The sequence below is a fragment of the Polyodon spathula genome, chromosome 2 (genome assembly GCF_017654505.1).
Source record: "Polyodon spathula isolate WHYD16114869_AA chromosome 2, ASM1765450v1, whole genome shotgun sequence".
Taxonomy (NCBI): Eukaryota; Metazoa; Chordata; class Actinopteri; order Acipenseriformes; family Polyodontidae; genus Polyodon; species Polyodon spathula.
This window is the reverse complement of record NC_054535.1, coordinates 87,719,331-87,731,284: the sequence shown is the minus strand read 5'-3', so window position 1 is coordinate 87,731,284 and position 11,954 is coordinate 87,719,331. Positions and strand designations below refer to the sequence as shown.

The 11,954-nt window shown below is 35.8% G+C and overlaps 1 protein-coding gene across 1 annotated transcript in view; it reads left to right on the top strand.

The window, feature by feature from the left end:
* Positions 1–11,715, top strand: part of LOC121327076 (F-box/LRR-repeat protein 17-like) — a 104,906-nt gene extending 93,191 nt beyond the window's left edge. Inside the window, exon 4 of the mRNA XM_041270871.1 lies at positions 8,838–11,715. Coding sequence (XP_041126805.1) covers positions 8,838–8,975 — 138 coding nt within the window. The 3' untranslated portion in view covers positions 8,976–11,715. The remainder of the gene's footprint in view (positions 1–8,837) is intronic.
* Positions 11,716–11,954: the final 239 nt, after the last annotated feature.

The following is an 11,954-nucleotide window of genomic DNA, read 5'->3' as shown; positions in this document are numbered from 1 at the left end:
TCTAAAACATGCCATAAAAGTAATTTGTTTTCATACTAAAACATTATTATTTAATCTTAAAAACAGGGTTGACATTTTCAAAGAATAAATAAACTATACAGGTGTTTTGTTTTCAAATCTTTTCATAAAACATTATGACATATTTTATTATTTAAACAATGAAATTAAAAATGTATCACCATTCAGATGAATTGAATTGACCCACATGTGCCTAAAATCTTTCTTTTTCACAAAATCAACCCTGGAACACCCCTAGTAAAAATATTTTAAAACATTTGACGCCCCGTTTCAGTTAAACCAGCTGAAGGGCCTTGGAATTACTAAGATATGCAGTTACCATAAATTAGAATGAAACAGGCGTCAAGAGTCTACCCCCAAAAGATCAGAGCGACTGCACAGTCCGGAGAAGGCAGGCTCTGTTTGACTCAGTTGATTATGCCACTGCCTTCAGGCAATCGAGCCTCGGTGAAAACAGAATGTTATTGATCCAAACCATGAAAATAATCAAATCAATTCATTTTCATTGCTGTGACCTTTTTGTGCTGTTTGCCACAGCTTTGAAGTTGCATATTATGAAAGGGGGAAAAAACGTTTATTTGAAAGTACACGTCATTTTGTTTACAAGTCTGGTAGGAAATGTCAGCTTTAAAGATCACAGTCTATAGCCGTAAGGAGTTTAATATACTGAATGATCTGCCCCTTGGAGTTTTATTTAAGGAAAATGATGGTTGGAATTGATTGAAGTTCCCAAAGTAACTAGACTTCTGACTTTGTTACAAAGAGAGCAGTTTTCCATAGTACTGCATTGTTGTATGGATATGAGGTAGTTGTAATTTAGCTGTAGCGAATACTACATTATTCTGATATTGCTATATTAGTATCAAATCGTAGCACATGCCTTTAATTTACTACAGGTATTTTAACACAATGTATTTTTTTTTTTAATCTGATTCATGATAAACTGAAATCCAATTATTTCAGAACTCTGTTTGCCATCACTGATGATGAATTCATACAGCATATGCATATAGGATACAGAAGATCTTGTTGCAGTTAATAGATATCGGGGACTGACATACCAACGCAGCTGTCTGAGAGACTCTGGTGCCTCTCTGCACCTGTCATTTAAATTACTATCACCACTACAAATGTGTTTATCAGTGAGATTATGTGTTTGCTTCCAAGCTCCAAGTATTCACCTGCAAACTGTTACTATGATTGTTTTTGTATAGAGTGCTACCCTATAGCTTCAGGTAGTGGGTGTGTTGAGTAACTGAGCAGCGCAGAACGAGAACTGTTCCGCTCACTCGGATCATTGATGAAATCTGCTCTGAGCTGCTCAGGGGGAACGGAACTGAGCTTGTTAAGTGGGCTCTTTCGTTGAGCGGCTAACTTTCCTAGCACCCATTGATTCAACCGGTTTCTACTTTGCAAAGCTCTAATCCAGTTTTAAATTGCAAACATAAAATTTCACCTGATGAATCAACCTGCTTGAGCATAACAATTATTTATTTAGTCAATGATAAGAATAACTATAGTTGCTTGGACCCTGGTGACCAACACAGCAGAACCTCACTTTAGAAATACACATTGTATGCGCTGTAAAGCAGGGGTTGGCAAGTGGCGGCCTGTGGGCCAGTGACGGTTTGATGGTGGCCCCTTTGAGTTTCTTTATCAATGTATTACATTTAAAAAAAAAAAAAAAAAAAAAAAAAACATTAATTAGATCCACCGCCTTGGCACTTGCGCAGCCAGCTTCTGTGTTATTGTTGCTGGAGTGATTTTCTCACACCGCACGCAGTCTGTTAATGGTTGCTATGCAACAGTTCCAAGGTACGCAGCCAATGTCACGTGGAAGTTCGTAATCAATGCTTATGAAGTAACCGTGTGCAAAGTGCTGAACCAGCAAAATGACAGAGGTGAAGTTGGCCAAATTAAATAAATTGTTTGTTGTTAGGGAAATGTTTTTTTTTTTGTTTGTTTTCCCTTGATGGGAGTAAAATGTTCTGTTTAATAACCACATGTAATGTTAAATGGGAATAGATTAAACCTGCATTTGTGTGTTATGACTGCTTTTGGTGGGAATCCACATGCCTTCAAAATACTATTTGCGCACTTATTTTTCAGTGGAGTTTTTTTTTTTCTTTGAGAAAGTAAATGTAAATGAAACCCATTTAAATAGTTATTTATCTTTGCTGTTGCACAGATTAGTGTTAAGCACTGTTTGAACTCTGTGCGGTTTTACATTGTGAATTCTGTGTGATTTAAGATTGTTGACTGAAAAGACAATAGCAGCGGTAAAGCGGTAATGTCTTTGTTCAAACATTTCCCTTTTTAATAAACAGTAGAATTGTACTCCATGCTTTGCCCAGTGTGTTTCTGTAAGCATGTTTGGTATTGAGTAGGTATTACAACCTGATAGTTGAGTTAAAAATTGTTCAGTTTTGTCAGAGGCGGCCCACAAGCTGTTTTGTGGGCCACCTCAGCGGCCTGTGGTTACGTTGAGGTTGCGACCCCTGCTGTAAAGCATACCTACTGAATGCATAGTGTATTAATAATGTAATGCTATATTTATTTATGAATTAAATGTGGTACTGAAGGCCAATATAAGAAATATATGTCCTGCGGTACATGCTGTGGATAGTTATGCTACATGTGTACAGAATTGTTTAAATGCCATAAATCACATGATAAAAATAGGTGTCTCAATAATGTAGAATGTAGATAAATAAGATAATGTGCAGCGTTGCAACAAAATTAATAGAAACTATACTTTTAATAGGTATCTTTCACACCACAGATGACACAGCAGGCGACACTAGGGCGATGTGAAATAAATAGGATTGAAACCTATTTGTTGCGACTTCTTTGTGCGACATCTAGGGAATTGAACAATTACAGAACACCTTCACCAGGGTGAAACAGTATCCAAAATGACAGATGAAAAATAATACTGGTACTTGCCGTTGAAAAATACCCAGAGTGTTATGACAAAGATCGTCACAATTTTTAAAGATATAGATGAAACCTAATGTATGGTATTGCCATATATGTTGAAATACCATCAGAGAAGACAGTCATAATTTCCACATCATGTTGTTGAATATGTACCAGTCTTGATCATAGTCTTGTCAATAGTAATTTTTAATAGTTTTATAGATCTGGCAGTTTTGAAATCTGTCACATCACATTTGTGTCACTTCAGGTGTTTGGTCATGTGCTGCAAAGATCGCATTACGTCTTGTGTGTTGTAATTAGCATATTATCTACATTTAAAAAATAGCCGTAATGTTGCATATTGGTAAGCCCTTTTCATGAATTAACCCATATAGCTAAATGATGTCAACCATGAGGCATTATTGTGTATGTGAAAAGTGAAAAGAGACAACTAGTTTTCTCTGTTAATCACAAAGCTATTTGGCTGTTTTTTCTTTCTCCCGCATATTCTGCAGTAATCCTTTGCTTTCTTCACATTAGTGTCTCTTTGTTAAATAATTTTTTTGTAAACTAAAATACTTATTATGAAGTAAGTTGCTCTGTTCATATATGAGGCAGGGCTTTCAGATGAATAGCTAAAGACTAGAGTATTGGATTGAATAAGTCTTCCTTATCTGTGACATCTGCCTCAACCAACTTACAAATCGTTGACAAATGAATCTCCTTGCTGCTCTGAATGAAAACCAGCCATATCTGATCGACAATAAAGGAAGTACATATAACTGCCCAGACCATGAGAGGAAAGCAATTTTCTTAAAATGAGATGCCTTTTAATTGTGAACACATGGGTTAGATTACCTTCTGGGGCTGCATCTGCATAGATATGAGTCTAAATTGAGTGCTGTGTCTCTAGGTCTTGTTGTCCGCTAGTCCAGTACACAGGCAAGAATGACTGGCTTGAACAGTCATCATGGGGCTGAAAGCTGCATGATCTGGTAACTCCCTCTGAAGGAGGATGAGATAAGCCCATTGAGACTCAGCATGTGAAAGTCTATTTGACTCACACAATAATGAGCTGTAGTAGGCATATTATTACAGAAATATTAAATTAACTTTGTATGCACCCATTGTATCTTTAACAAATACAATACAGCACTAATGAATGGTAAATATTCAATATGCATATGTCCACTTCTCCATTAGAAAGTCAGTAAAATTATTGCCCTGTTGAGGTTTCTGTTCCATGCTAAGTTTGTTTTTTTCTCCACATGTTAACTGTTTCTTTTTACCAACATTACCAATAAACAATTTGAAAACCAAAGAAAAATATTTTTATGTCAAAGTTAAGATTAGTTAGTTATTCTGATGTTCTAGCTCTCAGCTAGCGAGTTGAGGGCTGATGAACAACATTTTTAACATGAAATAATGAAGAACACAATGATACATCTTTGGTATTAAACTAAAAGCAATTGCATGTCTAAGAAATTAACAGATTTTAGTCATGGCTGAAGACCTTTTTGTTCTCTCAAGCCTTTGGAGTGTGAATACATTTTATGTTTTTATTTTGTTTTCTTGTACTTTTATTTGGTCATGTTTTAAAGGTATTTTTACTTTTTCATTGCAAAGCGCTTTAAGATGGCTTTACTATGAAAGATGCTATATAAAAATAATTTGATTGATTGATTGACAAGGCACACTTTACCTAGTAATGTGAAATCAGTCTAAACGTCGTGATTATTTAAAATGTTATTGCAGGTGTTACAGGACTGATAAGGCATACCCTCCAAGCAATTTCCTTAAGATTGTTCTATTTATTTATTTATTTATTAAAGCGAGAAAGAAACAATTTTTTTTTCATTTGGTATTTGCTTTATGATCTTTCAGAACATGGACTGGAGTAATACTAGGTCCCTGTACAGTATTGCTTGCTTTAAGCTCACCTTGTTAAAGTTGTAATGTTCTCCTATGAACAGCAATGTAAAATCACCTTCAATATGAAGGCCATCCCTGTATTGTCCCATAGGTGTTACATATCTGTTAAAAGACCTCTGTATTAAGACCAACACCGCCATTTTTTAAAAACCCCTGCAAACCTGGATGAACATAAGAACATAAAGTTTACAAGCGAGAGGAGGCCATTCGGCCTATCTTGCTCGATTGGTTGTTAGCAGCTTATTGATCCCAGAATCTCATCAAGCAGCGTCTTGAAGGATCCCAGGGTGTCAGCTTCGACAACATTACTGGAGAGTTGGTTCCAGACCCTCACAATTCTCTGTGTAAAAAAGCACCTCCTATTTTCTGTTCTGAATGCCCCTTTGTCTAATCTCCATTTATGACCCCTGGTCCTTGTTTCTTTTTTTTCAGGTCGAAAAAGTCCCTTGGGTCAACATTGTCAATACCTTTTAGAATTTTGAATGCTTTAATCAGGTCGCCTCATAGTCTTCTTTGTTCAAGACTGAATAGATTCAATTCTTTTAGCCTGTCTGCATATGACATGCCTTTTAAACCCGGAAAACTTCTGGTCGCTCTTCTTTGCACTCTTTTTAGAGCAACAATATCATTTTTATAGAGAGGTGACCAGAACACAATATTCTAGATGAGGTCTTACTAATGCATTGTACAGTTTTAACATTACTTCCCTTGATTTAAATTCAACACTTTTCACAGTATATCCAAGCATCTTGTTGGCCTTTTTTATAGCTTCCCCACATTGTCTAGATAAAGTCATTTCTGAGTTAATATAAACTCCTAGGTCTTTTGCATAGATTCCTTCTTCAATTTCAGTATCTCCATATGATATTTCTAATGCACATTTTTATTTCCTGTGTGCAGTACCTTACACTTTTCTCTATTAAATGTCATTTGCCATGTGTCTGCCCAGTTCTTTATCTTGTGTAGATCATTTTGAATGATCTTTGTTGCTGCAACAATGTTTGCCACTCCTCCTATTTTTGTGTCATCTACAAATTTAACAGGTTTCTTACTATACCAGAATCTAAATCCTTTAGGTAGATTAGGAATAGCAGAGGCCCTAATACTGATCCATGTGGTACACCACTGGTTACCTCGCTCCATTTTGAGGTTTCTTCTCTAATCAGTACTTCCTGTTTTCTACATGTTAACCACTCCTAAATCCATGTACATACATTTCCTTGAATCCCTACTGCGTTCAGTTTAAGAATTAATCTTTTATACAGGGCTTTGTCAAAAGCTTTCTGGAAATCTAAATAAACCATGCCATATGCTTTGCAATTATCCATTGTCGATGTTGCATCCTCAAAAAAATCAAGCAGGTTAGTTAGACACGATCTCCCTTTCCTAAAACCATACTGACTGCCTCCCAGGATACTATTACCATATAGGTAATTTTCCATTTTGGATCTTATTATAGTTTCTGTAAGTTTACATATAATAGAAGTAAGGCTTATTGGTCTGTAGTTACCTGGTTCGGTTTTGTAGTGGTTTGGGATGCATCGTGATGTAACTCATTTGCACATTTGATTGAGACACTAAAACTGTAAACTGGCTAAAACAGTAATTTAGAACATGTTTGCATGAAAGAAATGTAAACAGTAATCATAAAAATAGTCACGCAGTTCTTTTTTGTTTGTATTGTATAGTGTGCGGTAAATGAAAACGTATGTGCTGTGAGTTAACTGCTGCTGGTTAACTTCTTCCAGAACTTTCTCCTGCTAAAATGCTTTTGAAAATATCTGAAAGGGTTATTGACTTCTTCCCACTGCATTACAATGCCTTTACATTAGTTTTCCATTTTTGGTCAGCTCATTGCCTTAGTTGCTATGTTACAGTGTATGAAAACCAACGGGAGTACCTTTATGTAATTGTACCCCAATCATTCCAGAATCAACAACTGACTTTATTGCAGGGTTGCCAGGTCTCACAGTTTCAATGTACACTAGGTGAGGTTACTGGATTTAAACCTGAAACATGGGAGTTTTTGGACAGGGATTGGGAAGAACTATCAATGGACAGATTAGTATCTGCAGACTGCATTTCAAACCTTAACATATATAGCCTGGTCTTATCTGATATAATAAAAATGTTTGCTATCAGTGATTCAAAGTGAAAGTTTAACAAGTTTAAGCAGCTGCCTTTTGATTTATTTATTTTTTGTTACCAGATGGTAATAAACTACTTAAGCTGGGGTCTGCATTTGATAAATACAAAGCATACCAGAGTTTTTTTTTTTTAATGTTTGTTTACCCTATATTCTTTGAAAACACTGCGCTCTTGTGCTTTGATCACTGATGACATCATGTTCCCCTGATTTTTATCAGAGATGTATTTTTTCGCTCTGTGATCCCTACCTTGTGAAAATTGAGCAGCAATGAGTTATGAAAAGTTTGTGTTCCTTTATAAACTTGCATGTATGAGCATGGCAGTGGGCCCAGAAAATCCTGACTAAAAATCTGCAAGTGTACAGTGTAATCCTACTTCTATGCCAGTTGTGCTGTCAAAGAAAACAAGCTAAATGAATTATAGACTGTATGTGATAAATTGACAGATATTTCTCCACCTATTTGTCCCCACTGTAGACGAAAGGCATGTATTTTTATATGAATGCTCTTGTATCAGAACCTAAAATTCAGTACTTCAATTTGGAACAATTGGTATTTTAATTAATACAATTTTTGTGCCATGAAAAAATTTATAAATCAAAATCTACAATTGTGTGGTATTTTTTCTTTCGTTTTTTAAAACAAATAGCAACTTATAAAAATATGATATAATTCAAGTGAATATATAGTTTATTTTAGTATAATACTCTTCAGATTTAATGTTGTAATTTAAGATTTTGTATCATGTTAGTTTATCTGTAACATTTAGATAATATGGTACACAATGCACCTTGTAGGTGTTTTATACCCAAACACACATACACAAAGGATGCACGAATTTATATATATTATCTTGATTTTTTTACAATCTGATAAACTTGTGTCAGCACCACCTAGTGGTTTATATAGTAGGTACTTGTGGGTGTTTCTCTGTAAACTGTCCTGGTTGCACTAAGGCTATGGAATACTTTGCTGTTCTTGTCAGTACAGAGTCTGCAGTTGTCAGGTACAGCTTTCATCTCCTTACTTCACAGAACGAACTTGCAGTTTAAAGTGTCATAATCAAACAGGTCAATTGCAAACTGTGAAATGACAACTTAACTGACAGATACACTAAACTACTAAAGCCAAATGTACATAGAGATATAAGCATATAATATAAACTGTGACAGCTGGCTAAACAAAATAAAAGAAACTACATTCAAGTTCTGGGTTTGCATGCAGTCCACATACATCGGTTCAATACGGTTTATGACATCTCTCGGTTAAAGTGTGACACTTGCTTTGAATCTGATTGTCAGTTATCTTATGTGCTGTATACAGTATTTTCGAGGAATCACACAAGCATTGATTGGCTGAATGTCATTCTCTCATGTGTTGCTTTATGTTATTCTTCTGGTCTTACTATATTATTCTGCTCAGCATGTTGCATCTTAGCATGTGACATGTTGTCGCAACTGCTCCAGAGGCAGTGCTATAATATCACCTCTCCCTGCTGCTATCGCAGTAGGGTAGCAGTGCTTGACAGTGTCCTGTTAAAATGATACCGCCTTTTTTACAATGCACTTTATTCAGGTTGAAAAAGCACCTTTTATTATCCAATATATGGGTAACATTTGAAAATCTTTAGAAAACATATGCTGAGCACTTCTAAGCAACCACAAGAAAGTAAAGACAAACATGAACCTGTACCAATGAACTTGTAGAATTGCCCATCCAATAGTTATCCAAGCCTTCAACAGATTTGGTAAGTATCTTACACTTTCCGTGGATGATAGAAGAGCTTGTGGGCATCTCATTCACCTGCTTTTCTTTTGCCAGGTGAATGAAGAGACTGTGGAGCAGCTGGTTCAGCAGTATCAACACATAACATTCAGCACAGTGATGCAGGACTGCAAGAGGACCCTGGAGAGAGCCTATCAGATGGGCTGGATACCCAACACTTCCGCTGCATCATAACCTCCTGCCTACAGAACCAATCAGTAATCTGACACACGCATATCCAGCAGCTTTGGCAGCTCTGAGATGTAACAGATTTTTAATAACACATGTACAGTAACGAACCATCAGAAGCCAGGAGTCAACAATCGACCAGCAACACATTTAGAATAAGCAGAACACAGCCAAAAAAATAAATCAAATAAACACTGTTAAAACTTTTCAAGTAGCATTACAACGGGATTGAAGTAGCTCTATTTGTACATTTTGTAGCTATACAACTGTAGTCACAATGCATTGAAATACAGCATGTATCTGGAAAACGCAAAGCAATTGTCTCTCAGATTCCTGCTTAGTTTTGTATTTCTTGGTTAAAAACAATACAAACTCGACAACTATTGCTGCCAGATATTAAAGTGGTTTTTTTTTTTCCTGCTTAGTAGTAGTTTAGAGATTTTTGTTTTTTTGTATAATCAATCATTTAAACTTTGTTTTTACCAAATAGTGCAAAGTGAGATTGCAATAGATGACTAGATAATAATAGACCAGGTCTACTACCTGTTAAGTAAAATACGTTTGCCTGAACATATATAGTATTTGTCATATACCATGGTATTTTATTATTATTACTGTTGTTGTTGTTGTTATTATGGTTTAGTAAGATAATAGAGGAAGTAAACACCACAGGGAACAATACACATTGTAAGCCAGGGGATTTTTTTCAGCGTTTTAAAATCCTTCCCTTTATTGTATCAGTAAACAACAGTCGTTTACAAGACACTATTATGCAAATGATCTGGGTATTTTTTATTGTTTAAAATAGAAAAGGCTTGTGGGAAAAAAAGTGGTAATTAGTAATGTAATTATATAAACTGAATACAGTACCTGGGGGTTGTAAAGGAGATGTTTGTGATGGCTTGTAAAATATCATATTACCCAGATGATCTTTCAGCCTTACCTTTAGACTTTCACCTTTTTGCTGGATATTTTCACACTTGATCCTGTTCTTTTTTTTTTTTTTTTTAATTATTATTATTATTATTAATGTTATTCTGTGTCCAAGATATTATCCATTGGTATAAATGTCATGGCAATAAATCTCTTGCATGGTTTCACATCTACCATTTTCAACATTGTTTTAGAAGCAAGGGCTCTGTTTTATTTCCCCTCAAACCAGAAGAATCCCGCCATATCCAATAGCTAGCCAATTAAAAGAGAGCCCCTTGCTACCTGCATTTGTGGTTTTGTCTTGTGTGTACTGTCCAGTGCTTCACTAATGTGTTAGTTTGCATCAGCTGATTTAGTTCTTGTAACATACCTTAAACTTAAAACTCAGATGCTCATATTTGTTAAATATTCCTAGAACTCTGGAAATTATATAGGTGTCCAAAGGGCTATAGTTGTATTTGTGACCAATTTTTTTTTCCCCTATAATGCCACCAATATATACAATACATCTAATAGTTTTAGCCACATTTCATAACCCCCCTACAAGACAACATGTACCTGCAAAAGGAATACTTGACCGTTGTTTTGTTAGGTTTCTTTTTGTGTATTTGGTCATTTCTCTGTTTCAATAATGCACACTAAATCTATCCTTCTAATTCATTTAATAAAAAGATAAAATTGAGACTGATAAATATATGTTCATAGTAAAAGGTCATGATGACATCTTTTGAAGGCAGACTGAATGGGAGTCAGAGGCTTTGCATCCATGTGCAGGAGATGGTTGAATGGGACTCAGAGGCTTTGCATCCATGTGCAGGAGATGATTGAATGGGACTCAGAGGCTTTGCATCCATGTGCAGGAGATGATTGAATGGGACTCGGAGGCTTTGCATCCATGTGCAGGAGATGATTGAATGGGACTCGGAGGCTTTGCATCCATGTGCAGGAGATGATTGAATGGGACTCAGAGGCTTTGCATCCATGTGCAGGAGATGATTGAATGGGACTCAGAGGCTTTGCATCCATGTGCAGGAGATGATTGAATGGGACTCAGAGGCTTTGCATCCATGTGCAGGAGATGGTTGAATGGGACAGAGGCTTTGCATCCATGTGCAGGAGATGATTGGATACAGTGATGGGTTTCAGGACTACCTTTTTTAAAGTATATTATTTAAATTGCCAGGATTTTGGTGTAAATGTACATTTATAGCCGTTATAAATGCTTAAAAACCTCCAAGTAAAATTGTACACACAGGTGTGACTTATTCATGATCAGTTCAGAGCAGATTTACCAGGTTCCTAATTGTTCAAACTTCTGGTACCAGATCACTTCAATAATATACAGTACCTGTAACTAACTTAATAATAAAACATGGAGTGGCAAAATCCCGCTGTGCAATAGGAGTCAGCTTTACAGCACCATAGATGTCTCTGTTGCAACAGCTGAATAAATGCAGCACTGTTTTGGTCATGCTTTTGTAGAAAACAGCTTTGAAACATGAACTCCCATTGGATCATTGCTTGAGATCGTGAAGGTACATCAAAGTTTATGTTTTGATCCTTTGAACTACTTAAGAAAGATACAAAGTTTTCAAGGAACATCAAGGACATGCGCAAAGGATGGACTCAATTTACACAATTTCGTTTTGCATTCGGACATAATGTTTGATTATGCTGTTTGAAAGCAAATGGTTTTCCAAGAAGTGTTTTATTGTCTTGAGAGATGGGAAAAGTATATTTTACTGATGAATTACACCGTGTAACAATTTTTTTTTTTTTTTTTGTTCCTGGGTAGTAAGTGTTATTTCCTAATTGCTTATGCCTAAAAAGTATAGAAAATGGCTATTATTCCCCACAAACTTTGCTTTTGTGACCAGGACAGTGATATTTCAAAATATCACTATTTCCAATGGGAAAACGGGCAAATGTGTGTCTTTTCGTTCACATAAAGTTGTTTTTTTCGGACTTTATGTGAACGAAAAGACACACATTTGCCCGTTTTCCCATTGGAAATAGTGATATTTTGAAATATCACTGTCCTGGTCACAAAAG